Below are 24,574 nucleotides of genomic sequence, written 5' to 3'. Positions count from 1 at the left end.
GAATGTGGTAGACCATAAATTTTCGTTGCAAAAATAAAATGTCAAATTAAAGTAATTTAACATGAGTAGATACTATAGTATGTTGATAAAGTTCCAAATAATTTCAAATGTTAGGTTTTACTAAAAGTCATTTCAGCATAAAAGTCTTCTATATTCTTGAGATATCTTTATCCCATACTCCAAATTAAATTACGTATTTAGTGTTGAGGTGGTTAAAAATCCCTATCAGCCCCACAAAATTAGAAAAGTTTTCTCACATTTACCGGTCGTCATAATAGCAATGAATCTGATGGCAGTGAGCAACAATAGCCTGAAGAAGTCTGGTACTTGATTAAAACTTACTCTCCAACACTCTAATTTCTTGTAGATTTAACTGAATTTCTTCCAAGTTCTGGTTATGGGTCTTTGCTAATTTGCATGGCTGGCTTAATTAATAAATTAGATACTGGTTTAGGCTGTGTTTACACAAGGTCAAAACTACCAACAGAATTGACAAATTCAGTGGGAAAAATTTAGCCAATTTGATTTTTAAAACATGACATTACTTGTTTATTAACATATAAACAAAATGAATTTGATTGACTGAATTTTTAGATTTTCAGACAATCGTTTTGGCATTTGTAGAGTCCATTGTTTCCCAACTTTTTTCAGTCTGAGACACACCTCTAAATTTGCTGGGTTTTGTCCCCAAACCACTCTCCCATATACATTCTAACCCAATATATTTATCGAGTTTGGGGTTGTATATCCTTAACTGTATATATTAATCAGTCTCCTTTTCCTGACCATCTTCATTTCTTAAAATCCACAAAGGCGATTCATGGAAATTGAAGACTGTTCCCTGGTGCTTATTTTCAAAGTACTAATGTGTCTTGATGCATTGGTTGGGAAACAGTGGTATAGACACAGCCTTATTCCAAGACTGAGTTATCAGTCCTTGCATAATGATAAGTACCCAAGAAAATAAAAATATATCTTTCTCATAGTACTCTGAGATGGAAAAATAAATATATAAGTAATGCTCTGAATCACACTTTGAAGAAATGTAAATTATGTTTTAAAAGCTGGCTTATAAAGAAAAAAAAAGCTGACTATAACATTTGGCAAATAGTAGTATACTCTTTCTGCCTTTAAGAATAAACAGATTCTTAAAGACAGCAATTTTAATACATAATTCAGAGTAAGTCTCCAAAATTTGTACCAAAATTGTTTGGAAACATTGAGGAATCAAAATCACTACATTTGGGTCCAAACTCTTGAAGTTAACTAGGATTTAATTTGCACAGTTTCATTTGCCAAATGTCTGTAGATTGGTCCAACTCTTGTTATTATTTTGCCAAGTTTTCTTCTGCTGAAAATGTCTGCTCTGTTAGGCTTCTAAGTCAATGTCCGTGGCCAAGTCTGAATCCTGAGCAGTCTTTGGAAACATGTGAGCAGGTCAAGACAGGTGCTCTCATTCATTTGATCCCTCCCCAAGTGTATTCTCTCTTCTACCCAGTATCTCTCTAGGACAGTTATGCATCTGTCTGAAGCCTGCACACATGATAATATTTAATCATTTTCTAACTGTATTTTCCCTGGGATTTAGGAATGGCAGTCTCCAGGAAAGATGACAGTGCATGAATTTTTTCCCCCTAATCCTGTAAAATGTTGTTAGTTTTGAATAGTCGCTTAAAATAGGTTCTCACTTCAGTCTCTTTTTTTTTTCTTTCTAAATAAAGCCTGAGAATTTGCTTTTAGCTAGCAAATCCAAGGGAGCAGCTGTGAAATTGGCAGACTTTGGCTTAGCCATAGAAGTTCAAGGGGACCAGCAGGCGTGGTTTGGTGAGTAGGGCCCCCTCCTTCATGCTACCTATAGTCTTCTGGCTTCTGAATTCTGGCTCCTAATCCCACTTCCTAGTGAAAATAAAATGGAAAATTTCATCCTAATAACAATTTGACTAATTTTTAGATATTGTGCCTTTATAAGCATGTAATTTTGTTGACATAAAAGGTTATATAATCTAGAAATAATTTAAGGGAAAATATTAATGGGAGAACAAGAAGACATACACTTTTTTCTTCAAAGGATGATTGAGAAAGTACATTATTTAATAAGCATTAATTAGAGGATTACAACATTCAAAGAGTACTTTTTTTATTTGAAAGAAAGTTGGTTGTTTGCATACAACCTCATATGATGCCAAAAACTGCTGTGTAAATAGTAGATGCTCAAGAAACACAGGATATTTCACATATAATACTTTATGATTTATGATTTAAAGATTGTTTAAAAATTATGAAGAATCTATTTATGTGTATATTTCACCTCAGTTATTTTATATGTCTTCAACATGCCAGTTTCCTCTCAAAAATTCTGATAATTTAGAAATTTTTATATGATGAAATTTCTGCTTCTTTACAATTAAGGAAGAAATTAACTCTAAATAAATTTAAATTATAGTATTTCTAACCAGAGTTATGTTTTGTTTCAATATTCAGTCTGAATAAATTATTTACTCATTAATTTTCATATGCCTCTCTCTGCCATTTTCCAACATCCAACCCACTTCCCATGTACAGTTCCAAAAATATAACCTCTCCCCAAGCCTGTCTTGTCTTCTGACTTTCGGTGTGTTGAGGTTAGATAATTTTTTTAATGTCCTTCATTTCTGATTTATTTTCCTCTGAGCAACAACAACAAATAGAGGACTAAAAACATGCTATTTCTTTGTTTTATATGCAAATGCTTTTCTGAATCCCTAATGTACACATCTCCCAAGATGTACATATGGCTCCCAGGATTCACCACATCTCCCTTTTCTGCCCCAGCTGTTAATGGGAGTGGAGGGTGTGCCAAGACTCCCTGGCAGCCTAATGCAGGACCTCAGTTCCTGCTGCCTGTCCTTTTTCAGTAGTACCTGACAGTTATTCTTGGTTGAAGTCTCTCTCATGTTTAATATTACCTTTTACATTGTCTTTTTACCCTCCAATCCCAGATGAATTTAATACCTCCAAACTTGTCATTCTGTTTATAATATTTTAACTTTTTAATAAGCTTGTACCCATTAACTGCAAACTGAACGAAGGTAGGACCTAGATTAGTCTGTAAATTAGAGATTCAGATGATCTCTGTATCCTGGAAAAGAGTACAGTTAACACAGAAAGAATATATTGTAACAGGAGTTAAGGGTTGAACAGGAAGTAGTGGGGCTATCACAGAGATGGGCAAAGCAAATACTAGAGATACATAAATTAAGTAGGAAGTCCTGACCCTGGAGGAGCTGAGGCTTTTGTATCTATAACTATTTACCATTCAGGGTGGAAGTATCTTAACATAGGAATGTATGAGGTGCTGTGGGAACACAAGACAGGAAGTACAAAAACCTGCCTCTGGAGAGAGGTTCAATAATTGCCTTAACACTTATGGTTGCCTAAAGGATGAATGGGACTTTGTTCACTGTCATGCAAGGAGATTAAGGCATTCCAGACAGAGGGATCTGCACATGGAAAGGCTCAGAGGCATGAAACTATTTTTTCTATTACAGTAAAACAAGAAGTTTGATAAAGCTAAAGTATACTCGAGTGAGTAGTAGTTAATGAGGCAGGAAATGATTTTATGTGTTTTTGAAGGATTTGGATTTCACCTTAGAGATTTTGGGATCTTTTGAAACATTTTTAGAAGAGAGGGACATAACTGGGTGTATGTTGTTTAATAATGATTCCAGTAGAAGTATAGAAGATGATTTAAGTATAGTTAATCTGAAAGCAAGGACCCAGTTAGACTAAAACAATCGTTCAAATTATGCATGATGATAGCGTTGACTAGGGAGGGTGTAGGAGCAAGCAAGTTCCAAATAACATACAGATCAGACAGGAAATATGAACTCTAAGGGAATCTGTTTAGGAAACATGAAAGTCCCAGACATTGGGTTCAAAGACAGGACTCGAGTCCTGTGTAGAGCAAAGCAGGACCCCACGTCATGAGAGACTTGGGGTATGAGGCAGGATACAAAAATGGGAACTTAGGCCCAGGGATATAATCACCAGAAATTGGTAAAGGTGATGATAGGATATCAGGAATAAGACAAGCCTTTGTTATCAGGTCTGAGGCTCAAGTTAGCATCAGCAGCTATGTTTGATGATTACAAGAATGTTGGAATCAAGCTCATTAAATCTCTTCTGTTTTTGAGCTTAATGTTTTATCTCCTCTGCTATGACACATATAGTTTGAGAGCAGGGCTATGTGTAGTGGAAAAAATTTTACTTTATGAATGAGAATATATGAATTTATATCTTGGCTCTGATTCTTAACAGCTGTATGATATTGAGCAAGTCACTTTAAATCTGTGAGGTCACTATCCTCTTTGTAAATGGGATAATAAACACTTCTTCACAGGACTGTTATAAGATTGAGTGAAATAGTCCATAGAAACTTGAGTGAGCTATAAAGGATGTTCAATAAGTTTTCAAAATTGTCTTGGTGTGAAACAATGACATAGTTCTTTGCATATTCAGTGAGAGTTGTTTAGTGAATCAGTGAGTAGAAGACTGAATATCAGGTCAGTAAAAGCAATAGCATCCAAATAAAAGTACATAGATTTTCAAATTGTTATTGATTTCTAAAAACAAGCTGGTCCCAAAGAAGCAGTGACAGCTCAGCAATAAAATTTCCACTTCATCAGCATGGTGCTATCAGCAATTAAGTTATTGTTAAGGTACCTGTTAGAGTAATAACTTTTAAAAGAAGCAACATCTTAAGTTCTAAGGCAATTCAGTATTTCAGAAGTATAGAAAAACAAAATGTCTAAACTTGGGAGAATATACTTCTTTTTTCTCTTTCTTTTTCTTTTCTCAAGTTCAAGCGAATCTTCATGGTAATCTGAGGAAAAAGGAGACGTGGTGTTCTACGTTTCTTTCAGATGAGCTGCCAGATATATTTTAAGTATTAGGAGTAAAGGCATGTTTTAATAATGAATGACCTGTTTTGATGTTTATTCATTATGATCTGCCATTATAGTCCCATATATTTTTACTGATTAATTTTATCTTTCAAAATGTAATATCAGTGTTTATGGAGGAAAAGCTGTGTTATTTTAATTTTGATAAAGAGCAGGACTCTTTCTTCATTATGTGAAATACCAGAGCTTCAGGCTTTTACATAATTTTATTTTAATAAATATATGAGGTCCATTACAAATAAGAAAAAAACATAGTATGTATACGAAACAACATAATAGATAATACAAAGCATTATGGAAGCTGTTTATTGTGTTTTTTTTAATTATCATTTTTCAAGTCCCAACTTGTTTGTTTTTTCCTATATTTACTTTTCATTTTCTAGTCTGGTCTGTTGGAATACTAGCCAAAACTGGTAGAAGTAAACACCCTGTCACTATACTTGATAAGATGGCTAGAAAATTTACCAAAAAGAAATATTCAAATATATTCTGTTTCTCTTATGGAACTGGACATGTTATTTGCAATACATTTCTAACATTTTGTTGCTGCTAGAAAAAAAAAAAAGATAACTACCAAGATCTTGGTTCATGGAAGAATTATTTTGCTTTGTTGCTGTTATGTCTCTTTTTTATGATATTAAGGTTCTTTTTATGCCAATGTGTTACAATGGATACATTTCCAACAGTCAGTAATTCTCTTGTCTCTTTGTGTTATCTATTTTGATTTTCTTATTGGTTTTTCAAAGTAAGAAACATATGCTATCCCTAAAAAAGGCAAGCTCTCATTACTTTTTCTATTGATGGCATGTAGTATGATAATCCTAGATTCTTGCAAGTTTAATTTCCCACAAAGAAGGTCTTCTCTGTTTTACCCCCCATATGTCTGTATTTATGAGGTCACATTGTACAGTACATTCTTTCCTAATGTCCATGCATTTAGATATATGCTTCAATATTCTTGGGGTAAGGACCCCATTGACTGCTCAAATGATGGTTGTAACTAAATAAGAATGAGCATGCTGGTATTCTCTTAGAATTTTAGTCTCTAGAAGAGGTTTGTAATAATGTATATTTTAAATGATCTTTTCATTTCTTCCTCACATAGTAACTTACTTCCCTATCTTAGGGAAGCTTAGGAGAGGTATTGTTAACATTTCCTACTTCTGGCCATGTATTCTAAGTTATTGAAATCATACATTATTAAAGTTTACTGATTTAGACAGAAGAGTACAGATTGTATATAAAAGAGTCATTGAAATTCAGGGTGAGAAGGGATCACCAAGAACTGTAGGTAACTAAGGAGAGCTCTAAGATGGAAATAACCTAGAGCCACTCTGTTAGAAAACAGGTAGAGAAAAAATATTGAGGATTCAAGGAACAGAAAAAGTAGTATCAAGGGTGACAATGAGAAGGCCATTTTTAAAAGACTTTAAAGAGATTAGTCAGGTCAAGGGCTCAGAAGGAGAACGAAATCATGTTGAATGAATGAAGGGTAGCCAGATGATAAAGGATCTGAAAGTGCACACTAAGAACATTGGATTTAATCTGGACATTAGCATCGATTTCTCACTGGAGTCTCATTGCCTGTCAACTCTAGAGGAGTTGGAGAAGGATGGTGAGAGTGGAGGGGACAGAAGTGCTGGCAAACTCTTTAAAACAATTGTGTCCATCTCTACCTTGGAATTCACAGAGTGCATATCACTCCTTGAGGAAATCTTCAAGCTTTAGGCAGTGGAACCACCATTATTGCTCAGTAATTCCCTGTACCTCACAACTACCAACCAAATATTTATTTCAAGTCAAGTTTGAGGTACAGGTGGATTACCCAGGGTCCATTTGAAGCTTAAATTACAACATACAGGTCTTTTCTTGGAATCCCTTCTCATTGTCTATCCAATCTTCCCCCAAAACAAACAGAAAAAGAAGAATGGTAATAGAAAAGAAAAAAGATTAAGTGCAAAGTTTTTTTCCTCATTTTCTTTTTTGTTCAGAGAAGTAACTGTGTTGTATATATTGTCTTTTAATACCTCTTTGCATGCTGTTTGTACTTAATAAGTATAAATTTGTCACAGAAATGAGGGGGGAAAAGTTTCTTTCTTGGACACTTTGCATTTCAATAAGTATACAGTGTGTTTCATCAGTGATCTGTGGTTGGAGAAATTCCCTTATATATACTTTTAAAAAGATTTTTTTTAGTTTATTTGTGCTTTTAAAGAAAACTTCCAAATGAGGATAGTTATTTTTAGTATGTTTCAAGTAAACATTTTTATTTAAAAAACTGTTATTTTCAGAAATAAATATTTTACTCTAGATTCTAGCTATAAATTGTTTCTAAGTGTAACTTACTGAATTCTATACCAATATGTATAATATGAAGTTTTCTTTCCCCATCTAGTTTTTCTTACCACATCCCTTCTTAAGTCGAATGTCTAGTTGATACTTGTTCAGTAGTGATTCATCTGAATATTCCTGCATCTTCTCTTTAGTTGCCAGTTACAAGTACATACTGATTATTTAATAGTACACAGTGAGCTCTGTGATATATTTTCGACTTATATCTTCTCCTGGTGAGTTCTTCTCCATATTTCTTTTCAGGTGTAGTTTTAACTCCCATATACATAAAGGACAATAAGAATTGCTAACCAAAAGTGGTCTTAAGTGTACACAGTGACTTTGCAGCATAGTAGATTGGCCTTCATATCTGGAAAAAAAGATGTATTTTTTTTCAAATGAGTTACAGGGCAGGGCATACTAGTGTTGATATTTCTATAAAGAGAAAGTCTACACTATTTATTGCTCTGAGAACCTTGTTGTGTTTTGAAAAACATACAATCAGATAAAGAAGCCCCCGAAATTTTTCTTTCTTAGTTTCCCATTTCATATTGTTTTGTCAAATCAACTGTGACTCATTAACATCTCTTTTCCCTAGGTTTTGCTGGCACACCTGGATATCTTTCTCCAGAAGTTTTACGTAAAGATCCTTATGGAAAGCCAGTGGATATGTGGGCATGTGGTAAGCAATTATATTTTGAAGCAAATTTTGTGATATGCTAGTGTCTTAGTCCATTTGGTCTGCTATAACAATCTGTCATAGACCAAGTGGGTTAAATAACAAAAATGTATTTCTTATTTATTTATTTATTTGTTTTGATACAGTCTTGCTGTGTCGCCCAGGCTGGAGTGCAGTGGTACAATCCCGGCTCACTGCAACCTCTGCCTCCCAGGTTTAAGCAATTCTCCTGCCTCAGCCTCCTGAGTTGCTGGGATTACAGGCACGCACAACCATGCATGGCTAATTTCTGTATTTTTAGTAGAGACAGGGTTTCACCATGATGGCCAGGCTGGTCTTGAACTCCTGCCTCAAGTGATCCACCTGCCTCAGCCTCTCAAAGTGCTGGGATTACAGGTGTGAGCCAGCATGTCTGGCCACAAAAATTTATTTCTCACAGTTGTGAAGACTGGGAAATTCAAAATCAAGGTGCCAGGAGATTCGGTGTCTGGTGAGGGCCTGTTTTTAGTTTTATAGAGAGTTATCCTCTCTTTGTGTCTTCACATGGCAGAAACAGAGAGGGGGCTCCCAGGGTCTCTTTTATAAGAGCATTAATCCCATTCATGAGGCCTCCATCCTACCAAAGACCTCACTTTCCTTCCTTCCATCATATTAGGAGTTAGGATTTTAACACATGCATTTTATGAGGGACACAAATATTGTCTATAACAACCACAATTTTTATAATTTAAAATACAAGTTGAACATCCCTAATCAAAAAATCTGAAATTTAAAATGCTTCCAAAATCCAAAACGTTTTGAGTGCCAACGTTGATTGCCACATGTGGAAAATTCTGCACCTGACCTCATGTGATGGGTTGCAGTCAGACACAGTCCAAACTTTATCTTATGCTAAAAATTATTTAAAATATTTCATAAAATTACCTTCAGGCTATGTGTTTAGATGTGTATAAAACATAAATGAATTTCATGTTTAGACGTGGGTCTCATCCCCAAGATATCTTATTATGTATGTATAAATACTACAAAATCTGAAAAAATCCAAAATCTGAAACATTTCTGGTCCTTAGCATTTTGGATAAGGGATACTCACGCTGTAATATCTTTTAAATTTGAAGTTGATATTCTCTAGTGATCGACTTACAGTAGAAGTTCTCAAACCTCAGTCTACAACAAGATTACATGGACAGCTGTTTAAAGGACAGATTGCTGTGTTTCTGATTCAGTATATCTAGGATAGAAACTTTTACCTTTTTAACAAACTCTCAGGTGATGCTAATGCTGCCATTTTCTGTAACACTTTGATAACAGGGATGTGGAGCAATGCTCCTAGTGGTTATGTATTTACGCTGCTATCTTCTCAATGGATCCAACCAGTCCTTCCAATAAATATTATGTTTGCCCATGACACTTGGCAGAGTTTAAGAGTGAACTAGTAAATATTGGAAAATAATGAAATTGACCATCCCGAGGGGACAAAAGTCTGATTTAGGCCTCTATCAGCCAACTCAAATCAAAAACAGTATCCTATGCAGGCCCAAAGACATATAATGGGGAGGATTTTCACCCACAGTTTTCATAATGGAATTTTTATGTTTCAACATATACTTTGAATACAGGAAAGACTGAAAGAATGCTGCAACATTACCCTACTAAGATTATCAACATAATCACCTAAATTCCTGATACTATGTCATGGCTACCAGCCTACAAGTAGATACCTAACTATCATAGTTTGGCTTTAGTGTGCTGCAGACAGATTTCAGTGCCTTTGGTGTTTGTCAGCAAGCTTGGAAAAGTTGATTTAAAAAACTTTACTTGATTCTGAAAATAATTTTTTAGACTTGTTTTAGTTTAAAAAGTTAATAAATTCATCATCACTACTTTATAGTGATAGGCTCTTCCTCACTATATTTCTTGTCAGCTTTACCTCTTTGGTAACAACTTGATGTTTGATCTTAAACTGATTGAATCTTGGGCTTTCAGAGTTACCTCCATGCCTGGGAAGGCAGTGGTAAAATAGGGCACTATATTTATAGTTTCAACCCCTGGGGTTCAGTCTTTACTTTTTACCTACTAACCCAGTCTCTTTAATATATCTGAGTTGGTTTCTTTACCTGTAAAATAGGAATATGTTACCCTCATTGAATTGTAGGAGGGTCAAATGCAGTGCACTTTAAAGGAAGACAATTGACAATTGCTACTTAATTAATGGGTAAGGTCTTAGGAATGCCCCAAGCTGTCTTCCTGCTACCTACCTGAGAGTATCTTCTAAGCATGAACTCTAAGGCATGAGCTCTAAAATGCCTTGAATTAGAGCATTGTCACAAAATATCTTTGTTCAAATGTAAATGTTAATGGAAGGTATCTCAGATATTTTCCTTGCAATAAATCAGCTCCCAGCATACATAGATCTGTTTCTGCTGATGAATTTAAAAAGCAACAGAGTGGCCTGAGACTCAGGCAGACACAGACAGGTTTTGTGAAGGATACAGTCATATTTTTTAAAGTATTTTTAAAACATGATAAAGCTATATTTTTGTAAAGATAGGGGGTTGTAGCTAAAAAGCTGCATTTGGACCTTGAACACTAGAGGGATAGTGTGGCATACAATAATCAGTAACCAAGGGAAGCAGGACTCAGCATAAGGGACATTTCATACTCTTTCTTTGCGTGCTTCATCAAAGGCCTTTTCCAGCCTCTTCTGCCTTTGTGTTTATCTCTCCTTGTTTTCCTAGTTTCCTTCCTATTTTCTACTTTTTTTTCTTCATCCCTCCTGTCTACTTCATAGGTAAGAGGCAGTATGTATAGTTGTTAAGAGAACACACTTAGCTTCTCAGTTCACTTGCTGTATGACATGGCACAAATTCTTTAGTCCCTGTGTCTCAGTTCCCTCTTAGAAATGGAGATCATCAAAGTTCTTGCCTCATGGGACTGCAGAGAGGATTTTTTAAATACAGTAAGTGATAGTTATCGTTGCTATTATTATACAAAGTCTTTATTTATAAATGAAGTTTCTAGATAACTGATACATGCATTATAGTAGGCTAAAAAAACAAAGTGTATTATATAACTCAGCATTATTGGCATGATTATCGGTAGAACGCCCTCATCTGATGACCTGAATACCAAATTCTCTCTCTCCCTCTCTCTGCTTTCTTTCTTTACTTTTAAATTATTTTCCCTTGTTTTATTTTGTAAAAGGTGTTATTATGGACAGATTTCACAGCTTCTGAATCATATTTTACTCTGCCAAAGAATTTAAATAAATTATTCATTTGTTCTTATATCGAAAACATTTTTTCATGTTTCAAATGTGTCACCATAAAAAATGATAGACAAGTGAGGTGATAGATAGGTGAGTTAGCTCTATTTAATTATGCCACATTGTATATCTGTAAATATCAAAACATCATATTATACCCCATAAATGTATTCAATCATAATTTGTCAATCCAAAAAAATTAAGAATTTTTTGAAAATTTAAAACCTTTTTTTATAATGTATAAGTTTTATTGGTGTTGAAGAATATCAGATCCACTAAAAAGAAACCCAAAAAGCTAATAGTTTATGCTAGGGATTCTTCTCTGGCTGTGCAGAAACATCAATGATGAGGCATATACAGGCAAACCTCAGATATTATGGGTTTAATTTCTGGTCTCACAATAGAACAAATATCAAAATAAAGTGAGTCACACAAATTGTTTGGTTTCCCAGTACATATAGAAGTTATGTTTACAGTGTACTATAGTCTATTAAGTATACGATAGCATTATGTCTAAATGCACATACCTTACCTAAAAAATACTTTAAAATAGCCAGGCCCAGTGACTCATGCCTGTAATCTTTGCATTATGGGAGGCCAACGCAGGAGGATCTTGAGTCCAAGAGTTTGAGACCAGCCTGGGCAACATAGGATGACCCATCTCTACAAAAAGAAAAAAGAAAAAAAAAAACTATATTGCTAAAATATCATCATCATCATCTGAGTCTTCAGCAAGTTGCAATATTTTTGCTGGTGAAGAGTCTTGCCTCAGTGTTGATGGCTGTTGACTTATCAGGATAGTTGTTGCTAAAGGTTGGGGAAGCTGTGATAATTTCTGAAAATAAGACAACAATGAAGTTTGCCACATCAGTTAACTCTTCCTTTCATGAAATATTGCAGTACTTACCAAAATGTGACACAGAGACACAAAGGGAACCCAAGTTGTTAGGAAAATGGCACCACAGACTTTCTCAATGCAGGGTTACCATAAACCTTCAGTGTGTAAAAAATGCAATATCTGCAAAGCACAGTTAAAAAAAAAAAAAAAGCACAGTAAAACAACATATGCCTTTCTGTCAAAATGCCCAGATCCTGCATGGGCCTCTGCTTTAGTGGATCTGTGGTAAACACAGGCAACTGCATTTTTAATAACCTATGATGTATTATCAGAGTTTGGATTCACTGTCTTAGACTCACAAAACACACTATGTTCAATTTTAATATTACTTTGGAATATTTGATTTTATGTGGATTGTCTGAGTACATTTCTGTAATACAGTTCATATATCTAACCTTTTAAAATAATGGAATATCTTATAATAGTGAGATTTCATATCTGTGAAACGTGAGAGAACTTATAAGGTAGAAGCTCTAACTTTCTTGTCTGGAAGAGGGAAAAAGGATAGGTAGAGAGTAGTTTCCATCTTTGTTTTCTAAACTATATAACATTTTGTTAGGTGTTAAGCAAATATTAGATAGATACTACATACACATGTGCATACCTGCATGCACACACACACACACACACACACACACACACACACACACACAGATACCAAGAATGACTCTTTAGAAACTTATAGCCATAGGGCATTTCATAGATTTTTAACCCCAATTTTGCCACCTTTCACCTTGCTATATTGTATCCTTTCTTCACATAATATTATGCAAACAGCCAAATTCCTTTGTGATGAGCCATGCCCCAGTTGGAGCATGTATGTGCCACCAATTTCCATTTCTTTAGAGACTGTGTGGACGCTTTGTCTAGAAATGCACTTGAGATCACACAGCTATGAAAATGTCTTAAGTGTTCTAATATCACATGTTTAGGGGAAATGACTCCCATTAGAACATTATAATGTATTCTTTTGTTACATATCTTGGTCATTGTTGTGGGATTTGGAATTGTTTTACCATTTTATTATATATCACCTTACTCATGTGACATGAAAGTGACATTAATTCACTTTATTTGTAAGATGATGTACCCTTAAACTCATCACCACTGTAATCACCACCACAGTAATGGACACACTATTTGGTTGCTTTTAGGTTGTGGCTTATCCTGAGGGAAACTCTTTTTTAGCCATTCATTAGCACTGTCTCTTGCCAATTAAGTAGTGACTTATTTTCAAGAGTAGACACTGGGTTGAGTGGTAAAAAATTACACTACTCAGAAAACAAAAGAAATGCAAAACAAGCCATTTAGCAGAAAGGCAGCTAGCCTTCTATATGAATTAAGCTCTGAACCCTCATTACAGCAGAGCAGAGTGAAGCAGGACATTGGTATAATGACTAAAACAAGCCTGTACATTATTTTTATTAGAATCATGCAATTGTCTGCACACAGGAAATCTCGAATTCCAACATTACCTTGCTTTTGTGATCGCACACAGAGTATGGTCTGACCTGTACTCTTTGGAAGCAACTATTCCATTACTGGAAAGCAAATAATAAACATTAATGAAGCAAGAACATAGCCTTGTGTTCTGCCATTAACAGCAGTAAATTGATTTTTGTGACTTAATTGTATGTATAACTGCTTCCATAATTTCCTAATGGGATGAGGAAATGTTTGTAGATGTCACTGGATCACAAATTTCTAACAGAGCTTCTTCTACAATTTGGCCTAAAAATAAATAAATAAATGCAAGCCTATAACATAGGTCTCTCCCGCACCCTATGTACATATGTGTTGTCTTGCTACTTTTCTGCCTTACTTAGGTATCACTCTCAACAGTTATGAGTGATAATAAATTAGTGGCTGTCACAAATGTACCTTGACTTCGGACAAACCTTGGGAATTTTATGGAATATGTTTCTTCTTTTCTTGTGTGGTGAATTTAGGTTCAGCAATGATGTGTTTTCTGGGGTTTAACCTTTTCATATTTCAGCTGGTGTAAGTCATTATCAGGTACTTTAGTCATTTTGAAATCCCAAGCCTACTGGATATTCTGTTGCTATTACCAGTTCTGAGGTTACCTTACACTTGGCCAATCACAGATAGGCCTCCAGATTAGAAGCCTTCTGCCTTCATCCATTATTACCCACATCTCCAACAGTCTTCAGTTCATGGAGCCTTACTCCCAATCATAGTCTTTACCAATATTCTCTTACTCTGAACTTACACACTGTCTTAAATTTCTCTACATTTACTATATCTGGTTTCCCTAACTTGGTGTTTTTCAAACTCTGAAACACAAACCACATGGTTCATTCAGAGTGACCTAAAGTGCAGCCTCCTGAGATCTACCTCAGGACCATTGAATCAGATTCTCTGGGGCCACAGGATGCAGCAATCCCACTTCTGGTTATATATCCAAAAGAATTGAAAGCAGCACCTTGAAGAAATATTTGTACACCTATGATCATAGTAACACTATTCACAACAACCAGGAGGTGGAAGTAACCCAAATGTCCATTGACAGATAAATAGCTTAAACAAAATGTGGTTTATACGTATAATTGTATATTATACAACCTTAAAAAAGAAGGAAATTCTGTCCCATGCTACAACATGGATGAACCCCAAGGACATTATGCTAAGCAAAATAAGCCAGTTACAAAAGCACAAATATTATTATGATTCTACTCATATGAAGTATTAAAACAGTCACTTTCATAGAAACAGAAAATAGAAAGGTGATTACCAAGAACTAGAGAGAAAGGGGAAATTAGTGTTTCATGTGTATAGAGTTTCAGTGTTGAAAAATGAAAACAAACTGGAGATCTGTTTCATGACAGTGTAAATGTACTTAGTACTACAAAACTGTTCACTTAAAAATTGTACATCTGGCTGGACATGGTGGCTGATGCCTGTAATCCCAGCACTTTGGGAGGCCAAGGTGGGAGAATCACTTGAGCCCAGGAGTTTGAGACCAGCTTAGGTAACATATAGTGTGACCCTACCTCTACAAAAACAGAAAAAATTAGCCTGGCATGGTAGCACACACCCGTAGTCCTAGCTACTCTGCTCGAGAGGCTGAGCCCGGGAAGATCATTTGAGTCAGGGAAGTTGAGGCTGCAGTGAGCCATGTTCATGCCACTGCACTTCAGCCTGGGTGAAAAAGAGTGAGACCCTGTCTTTAAAAAACAAAACAAAACAAAAAAACAACAGAAAAAAAACATGATCTGTTTTATGTACTATTTATTTATTTATTTATTTATTTATTTATTTATTTATTTATTTTGAGACAGGGTCTGGCTCTGTTGCCCAAGCTGGAGTGCAGTGGCACCATCTTAGCTCACTGCAACCTCCACCTCCCAGGCACAGGTTATCCTCCTGCCTTAGCCTTCCCTGTAGTGGGGACTACAGGTGCACACCACCACACCCTGCTAATTTTTTACTTTTTGTAGAGACAGGGTTTTGCCATGTTGCCCAGGCTGGTCTCAAACTCCTGAGCTCAAGCAGTCTGCCCACTTCGGCCTCCCAAAGTGCTGGGATTGCAAGTGTGTGGGACCTTTTTTTATGTACAATTTAAAGTCACTGTGCGGGACCTTTTTTATGTACAATTTAATGTCATGTGTTTAAATTTAATGTTAGGTATTTTTAGCATAATTTAAAAAAAAAAAGATTCACTGAGGTGAGGCTCAGGAATTTGCACTTTAACAAGCTCACCAGGTGATGTTGATGCAACACCAAAGCTAAGCAATACTACCACAGCTAATTTCAGATTCCTTTAGGAGAGCAGTTTTTAGGATTATTACAGGATATGTCAGAGGTTGCAAACAGGTGAAGTCTTAGTTCAGGCTGCTATAACAAAGTCACATAGACTGCGTGGCTTATAAACAACGAAATTTCTTTCTCATAGTTCTGGAAGCTGGAAGTCTGTGATCAGGGTGCCACCATAGTCAGGTCAGGTTTTGGTGAGGGCCCTCTTCAGGGTTACAGACTGCCAACTTTTTGTTGTATCCTCACATGGTAGTTAAGAGAGCTAGCTAGCTAGCTGCCGTCTTCTTAAAAGGGTGCTATTCCTGTTCATGAGGGACCCATCCTCATGGACTAAATATCTCCCAAAGTCCCCACCACACCAAATACCATCACATTGGGATTTGGATGTCAACATATGAATTTTGAGAGCCGTACAAACATTCTGTCCATTGCAGGCAGTCTGCTGTCTTAGTCAGACATGCGGACATTTTATTCTTATGAGTGTTGACGTTAATTATTTATCTTTATAATTTATTAGCAAGTAATTTCTATAAAAACTATCAGTTTCTTGCTTCTCTAAAATAATCAAAAGAACAGGTGATGCAATGCTTTTGCTCTTTTATAGTAGTTGTACCTGTCAGACACATGAACACAGCTGCCCCCCTGGTGACCACCCCACCCCATACACAGTACAGGTGCAGGCCTTCATCCCTGCCTGCTGCCAAAAGGCCTGTCAGTTTGCCACTCCTACTACATGGCATAGATAGTTTCCATCCTCTGAAACATGCCTTCCTATCTTGCTGGCATTGATCTTCTAGCTCTTTGTTCTACCCTTCATTGGCCATTTAGGTCACAGAGTGTTAGTTGAGCACTTTCTCTACTTGAAATGTATGATGATTTTCCATTAATCATACTACAACAAGGTAAGAGAGAGCCATACTTATCACTCATGTAATTAATTATGTATTTCTAAGTTCCACATGCATTTTGCTTGTAAGTTTATAATGTACCCCTTTATTTACTTAGAATATTCAGTAACTGTCTCAGATTCTTCCATTAACTTCCCACTATCTTCTCAGAGTTCTCCAACATTCCTTCTTCATCTCTCCTTGTGTAAGAACAGCATTTAGAAAGTTTAATTATTAACAAGATTATAGGTTTAACAACTTTTTTAACATTAACTTTTATTAAAATCAATTTTGAATGTTCTTGATGATATAGTATTTCTACCTAATCGTAATCAGCGCTTCTCAAAAGTCTTATTAACCGGACATCTCTAGCATCTCCCAAGCACAAATATATACATAAGATAAGGAAAACTAGTTTTAATATCTACCTGTATATGGAACCAACTCTATCAAAAATAGTTTTAACTGTTAGTCATGGAACATGTGAAACATAAAATGGAGAGAATACTATAATAAACTGATGGCTAATCTTATTTCATCTATTTCCTCCCTTTCATTTCCCACTCCAATATTATCTTAACCAAATTCAAACATTGTATCAATACATCTATAAGTATTTTAAAGTATATCTCTAAAAGAAAAGGACTCTAAATATGACAGTAATATTAGTTTTAAAATTTTAATAATTATTGCTTAGTAACATCAAAATATCTAGTCATTTTCCTATTTATCCTCTCCTGTCATAATCTTGTTTGGTCTCTTAGGTCTCTTAGGTCTCTTAGTCATTCTTAATTTGTAAGTTTTGCTCCATTCTCTCTCCTCTCTCCTTATTTCTTGATTTATTTTTCAAAGAAAACTGTAGCTCCAAGACAGCACATGTAAGTGCTCAATCTTGGTCTCTAGATACTATTTACCATTAAAAGGAACCAGAACTTTCTGTAGTAGCAGCTGATTTCAAGTTTAGAACAGGAAAAAAGCAAGATGATCCAGGAGCATCTTGTCATACCACAAAGAAAAACTATTAAGGACCACAGAGTTTATATTAACAGATGCAGGAACCACCTTGAGGAGGCTGGCACTAGCCAAAGATGGGGCAATTGAGAATCAATAAGAAAAATAACATAATAGATTGAAATACATCAAGTAAGTTTAAATCCAGGAATTGATAATGATAATCAAAATTCAACAGAAGTCCTAACCTTTGGGGGATGTTGGGGAGCCAATGCGTTATTTTAAAAACTGGCTAGTAAAGAGGAAAATAAATAAATAATAGCCTATCTTTCCTATATGAACTGTATCTTAGGCCAACCAAGTGGATAAGGAGCAAGATTTTCTTAGTCTAAAGAAAGCATGATATAATTAGAGTATCATCATTTTGTGTGTTTGTTTGTGAGTCTCACTCTGTTGCCCAGGCTGGAATGCAGTGATGTGATCATGGTTCACTGTGGCCTCGAACTCCTGGCTCAAGTGATCTTCCCACCTCAGCCTCCCAAGTAGCTGGGACTAGCTGTGCATTCCACCACACCTGGCTGTTTTTCTATTTTTGGAAGAGACAGGGTCTTGCTATTTTGGCTAGGCTAGTCTTGAACTCCTGGGCTCAGGTGATCCTCCTACATCAGCCTCCCAAAGTGCTGGGATTATAGGTGTGAGCCACCATGCCTAGCCATCATTATTTTGCAACCCCAGTAAAATTATGTAGGCAGTAATCATAAAAGGCTGCTAGTGTCATGAGAGATACCCAACATTTGGAGGTCACATCATCACCCCTCAAGTGGTCTCGCAAAAAAAAAAAGACTTCTTCATTGACTTTTTTAATGATTTTAGTACTTTAGGTATATGGGCAAAGAAAAAGAGCTAGTGGTTTTTTCCTTTCTTTTTTCTCTGACATAGAAAAAAGGTAAAATTTAGGTTTATTAAAAAAAGGATAAATTGGGCTTACTCATGAGGCAAGAACTCAATTAGAACAACAAACACTTTTATTTTATTTTATTTTTATTTTTGAGGCAGAGTCACAAGACTCTGTCACCTAGGCTGGTAGAATTCAGTGGCACGACCTTGGCTCACTGCAACCTCCACCTCCTGAGTTGAAGCGATTCTCCTGCCTCAGCCTCCCGAGTAGCTGAGACTAAAGGCATATGCCACCATGCCCGGTTAATTTTTTTGTATTTTTAGTAGAGACAGGGTTTCACCATGTTGGCCAGGCTGGTCTTGATCGCCTGACCTCAGGTGATTTGCCCGTTTTGGCCTCCCAAAGTGCTTGGATTACAGGTGTGAGCCACCACGCCTGGCCTAGAACAACAAACACTTTTAAAATAAGCGTTTGTTTAGAGGACCTAGCTAAAGGAAAAAGTAGCTGCAAGGAACATTTAAGATAGGACCAAATGGACATCTTTGCTAGTATGTCAAGGTGTCTCAGTTAGACAACACAAAGTTTTAAATTTTATATTATCATTCCTACTAAAGTTCATAGATAAAGAAAAAGTGGCTGCAGGGAATGTTTAGAGCATCATTATGTCTGTCCTGCTTGTGGTTGAAACAGTTACTTAACCTTTCAGCCTGTTTCTTCATCTATAATATAATGCAGATAATAACAATATCTACCTCATAGCATTATACAAGGATTAAATGAGATAATGCATTAAAGCACACATAACTCTGAATAAATGTTATCTACAATAAAATTTATTAGTATTACATTATCCTTATGCCATGAGTCTCATACTTGTTCTATACATTCAGAAAATAGAACTACAAAATAGCATAACTCAGAACGGTTTTAGATGCTTGTTTAATAATCAAGTTGAAGTAAACTTACAAAACGGTGTTTATTTAAATAGGCACTGACAATTTCACATCAGGCTAGTCAATAGCACCTATAATATTTTTTTTTAAGTCTTTAGGACTAAAAGTGTTTTTTTTAATCTTCACATTTATGCTATTATTTTATTTAAAGTACATGTTTTTGTAAACACTCCTCCATCAAACAGCTAAATTGTGGGCATCTATTACATATTGACTGCTTTTCTCATGGAATGAGCCCTCTGTGAGCTTCCTCTTCCCAGAGAAGCACCACATCAACTGTCAACTGCAGACATAATTCATAAGGACAAACAGCCTATGTTGAGAATGCTAAATGTCTCAGTTGAGCCACTATTTTATAATTCTATAACAGCCTAATTCCAGATGTGTATTAGGAAAATGTTCATATTCAATGGAAACTATCACTATTACAAAGCAAATTTTCTTCTTAACCTCCTGGAACCTTATATAGCTGAGGGCTAAAACTACTCAGGTACAGCTTTTTTCTTCTTTCCTCCTGAGAACACAAACAGAAACACTCATCATCATCATTACTATCATCATTTTCATTAGATGCATGGAAAAATTATTTTTATGTCGTGAAGGTGAGGTACCAATATACTGTGGTTTTCTTCATGGTCTTTTTTTTTTCCTTAAGAATGTTGTTTAAAATTTTTTATCCTTGTATTGATTCACATGACTTAAAAAATCTGCTTATGAACTGTATCTTCCTGAAGCAGGCTATAAAATTCTAAGATGATTAAACCATTGCTTAAAAACCATTTCAGCTGCAACAGTGTCTATTGTATAAAGATGTCCAGACTGCTGGACAGGAGCAGGGATAGATCTCCTAGGTACAGAGACCAAGAGACCACCTTGGATAAGGGAAAAAATAAGTCTCAGGGTACACCTGGCAAAGTGTCACCTGTCTTACTCTTCTTTCTCAGGTTTCCCAGGCTTAAGGAAACATAGCAAGGAAAAAGCAAACAGGAGAGGTCAGAGGAATGACTGCCTTCCTCCAGGATAATGAGCTAGGAAAGAAACCAAAGGCCTTAAGCAAGGCAATAAAATACGTGAAAAGTGGCAGGAGAGATATTTGATGACAGAGAAGACCATTGTATCAAAACAATCTCAGACATTTAGACTGCAGATATGATTTCAGGGAAATTTACAAACTGTGAATACAGAATTTTTTTAATTTTAAAAGTTAAATTAGATGTTGATTAATTTATAAATAATTATAAGTTTGTGAAAAATTTTAGCAAATTTTATTACAGCCATGTGTTTATTTTTATTATTACTTTGAATTTTCTGTGGAATTTCTCCCTTCTCTCCCTTTTTCCTCTCCCATCATATATATTCTGTAGTCTTGTTGGTTTAGTTGTTTGACTGAGAAGGCTTGAAGTGTTTGAAGACTAAGATTACTGAAAAGAAAAGGGTTTTGTCTCTATGGGGTACCCACATTTGCAGGGACTATGGTTATTTAGAACGTGAATTTATAACCAGGACACCATCACTCAACAAAATGTCCCAATTACCATCAAAACAAGTATGAGGAAATAAAAAACATGCTTAGTTTTTAAACTTCAACCTCACAGTGACTAAAATCATAGTCTCTATATAGATAAGAATGCAGTAAGACCCTATATAGACAAGAGTTCAGGGGGGCCAAAGAATGTTGCTCTAAATGAATGTTGCCCTGCCATGCCTCTTTAGAATTCTTTGATGCATGCATTGACTGACACATTGTCAGAGTTCTGGAGCATAGGAGGAGAAGCATTCACCCTCCAGAGACTGCTCTAGACTAGATCATAACACATCTTTCTGAAGTTTTCCTACAATCCAGTTTTCTCTGTTTTAACAACTACGGCTTAATATCATTGTGGATCAGCCACATTTAATTTATTGTTGTCTATATGACTTAAATTGTGTTAACATTATATTCTCCTCCAGGTGTCATTCTCTATATTCTACTTGTGGGGTATCCACCCTTCTGGGATGAAGACCAACACAGACTCTATCAGCAGATCAAGGCTGGAGCTTATGATGTATGTAATAACTATTTATATCACTTTAGATGAAGGTTTGTCTTTTGCTTGTTGACCAAGAGCCAGATCTTTTCATTTTTCTTTTAACCATAATTTTTACCACTTTCTCTTATCATTTCCCTCTCTCTTAAGGAAAGGGAGAAAGAAATGCAGCATATGTATTCAGTTTACGTTTCCTTTTAACTCACTGTCTCCTAAGATTGAAAGAAAAGCCATGTGAAGTCTCTGAGGAAGAACTTTGTCAAAATATTTGGACCTTAGTGCATTTTAAAAACATAAAAATTAAAATATTTCTGCTATAGAAATGATTATTGCCTATTTAGTTGAATTATATTCTCAAATATCTATCACATAATTTTATATTATATACCAACAATATTTTGCTGTGATCACATATCAAATAGAACATTATCCCACTATACCAGTTTCTGGGTTTTGTTTTTTGTTTTTGTACTGTTTGGGATACTATGCAAGCTTTCATTTGAAGAATGAGTTTCACAATTGAAAAATTGGAAAATCATAATTCTAATATATTTAATTTATAATTAGAATATTTGAAAGTAGATATATATATATACATTCATAAATTAAGTTCAGAATCTGAAGAGGAAGGCTTTATCTACTTTCTCTTTATGGCTTAACTTTGTATTTATGATATAATTTGCTCTCCTTTGATACGTATTCTTGTAAATATGATTTACCACTTTCTCTGGTTTCCCCTCATACAGCCCTATGGAAATCCATGTGCAGGGTCTGGGCATGCTTTCCACGTGTTATTAAGTAGAGTAACTACAGAGTAGCAATATTGGGTTCACCTTTTGTGCACAAGTTGAAAGCTCAATGTGAAAGTGAGAGAAGATATAAAATGTCTTTATTATATTCTATAATGTCTCATGAACTCTTCAATGCATTTCTGATAAAATTTTCTATTTAGATGGATATGTGTGTCAGCAAGAATTAAAAATGTATATTCTTTGAATTTCAAAGCATTGCATTATTCCTAGACTAGTAATTGGAACAAATTATTATTTACATGGCAATAGCTAGCACATTCACCATCTTTACAGACTAGAACCAGCCCCTCTCTGGGCAGACGTAGCCCTGAAAATGCACTGCTTGGTATACCTAGAGGAATGCTTTCATGAAAATTAGAGAACTGAGGAAAATGTTCACCTTTCTTCATGCTGAACCTACCCCTCATTTGCTATCAGAAGACCTGTACAACATTAAGAAACAGCCTCGTGTGTTTCTTTAATAGCTCCTAATAGTTAGCAAGCTTTTACAACTGCCAAAGATAAGCTTCAGGAATTAAAAAATGGCAATTGTTTAGCTGGCAAAAATTACAGATATTAGAGTCAATATCATTTTTCTCATGCTTTATTATGCCAGTGAGTCACAAGTTCCCCATTTTAAAACTACTAAAAATAGACTAATTTAATTCCATGACGCAGTGGCAATGGCTTTGTTTTTCAAGATTGTCCATACAAATTCATGAATTGGGAAAATAACCTGATATTCTATCATTTTGCAACTAATGTGGTGTAAATTAACCTTCATCGCTGAAGGGCAGTATTTCTACTAAATATGCTAATCATATAAAAGTAAGTTAAGTAAGTATCACTACAAAAAATAATGTAAAGAAAGGAGAAGTAGCTTTCTTATATAGTCTTAATATAAAAAGTATTAGTAATGGGAAGTTATAAGATTTGATTACTTTCATATACTTTGGTGAAATTTGTAATTGGGCAGCTTAAACTTCTTGAAGGGTTAAAATGAAATCTTGCTGAAGCTCCTGTAGTCTCAGATTCTTCTCACTACAGCACTCCAAGTAGCCATGATTAATAGGTCAGTTTTGGCACAGGAATTGAAGCTGTTTTATTACTTCTGCTATTACTGCTTATGAGTTGTGAAAGTATATAATACCTCATTTTGAACCTTGGCATAATATCATGATGACATTGGTACATGTAGCAACCTGTTTGCTTTTATTAATTTTTGCAAATAATTATGAGAAAGATTGTATAAAATTTCATTTTCAGATCAAAGCAGAGATACTTTGAGAAGAATAGAAGATTCTTAAGTTCCTTTTTTTCTGAATTTTAAAATGTATTTACCATATGTGATATGCAGCTCAGTACATATGTTGGTCCCTTATCAGATACTCTTTAATATATATAGTTGTCTACATAGAGGGGGAGAATAGATCTAAATGGTTTTATTTATTTTAGATACAACTTAACTTATATAAAAAGTAAATTTGTGAAGAAATTCACTACTTGAGGGAATGATTCATGTAGTTGACTCTTCCCTGTTTGATTGAGTGTGTCTATTTTTTAAACTTTTTATAAATTTATATTTTTGAAGTTTCCATCACCAGAATGGGACACGGTGACTCCTGAAGCCAAAGACCTCATCAATAAAATGCTTACTATCAACCCTGCCAAACGTATCACAGCCTCAGAGGCACTGAAGCACCCATGGATCTGTGTAAGTAAAACTTCTCCAAAACTTCAAGAGCTAAAATGAAAAATAAGCTCTCCTTTAATATATTGTTTATGGATTTAAAATAGCTTTGCAAAAAAAGATGAAACTCAGAATGAATGAATTTTTGACTCGAGGTGTTTAAGAAAATTAATTTTATGATGGTGAAAAAATGCAATTTTCAGTAGCAAAGTCTGAATTGCATAGATTCTTAAATAAATATCTTGCAGTAACAAAAGGAATGAATATTCTCCATATCAATTATTAACAATACTCATGAACAAGGTTAAGAAAATAACACCAAAATTAAATGTGTCCCAGAAGAAAAGATTTAACAAAGTTCAATTATTTATCATTAGGCAACTTTAGAAACAAGTATGAAGTTTGGCAGCTGACAGTAGAGTTTCAGTGGCATAAAATAATGGTCATAGTAGTCTGAATATATTTTAGAAATATTAAGAAGAATAGTGTG

The 24,574-nt window shown here is 35.1% G+C and overlaps 1 protein-coding gene across 32 annotated transcripts in view; it reads left to right on the top strand.

The window, feature by feature from the left end:
• CAMK2D (calcium/calmodulin dependent protein kinase II delta) overlaps window positions 1-24,574 on the top strand; it is a 316,681-nt gene that overhangs the window by 229,540 nt on the left and 62,567 nt on the right. For all 32 annotated transcript variants that reach the window (XM_019025556.4, XM_019025551.4, XM_063705498.1 and 29 more), the window contains exons 7-10: window positions 1,722-1,824; window positions 7,870-7,953; window positions 21,527-21,621; window positions 23,986-24,108. In XM_019025556.4, the coding sequence (XP_018881101.1) occupies window positions 1,722-1,824; window positions 7,870-7,953; window positions 21,527-21,621; window positions 23,986-24,108 (405 nt within the window). The remainder of the gene's footprint in view (window positions 1-1,721; window positions 1,825-7,869; window positions 7,954-21,526; window positions 21,622-23,985; window positions 24,109-24,574) is intronic.

Source organism: Gorilla gorilla, chromosome 3, assembly GCF_029281585.2.
Source record: "Gorilla gorilla gorilla isolate KB3781 chromosome 3, NHGRI_mGorGor1-v2.1_pri, whole genome shotgun sequence".
NCBI classification, from domain to species: domain Eukaryota; kingdom Metazoa; phylum Chordata; class Mammalia; order Primates; family Hominidae; genus Gorilla; species Gorilla gorilla.
Note: the sequence above shows the minus strand (reverse complement) of the source record. Positions and strands in the feature narration are given on the sequence as shown.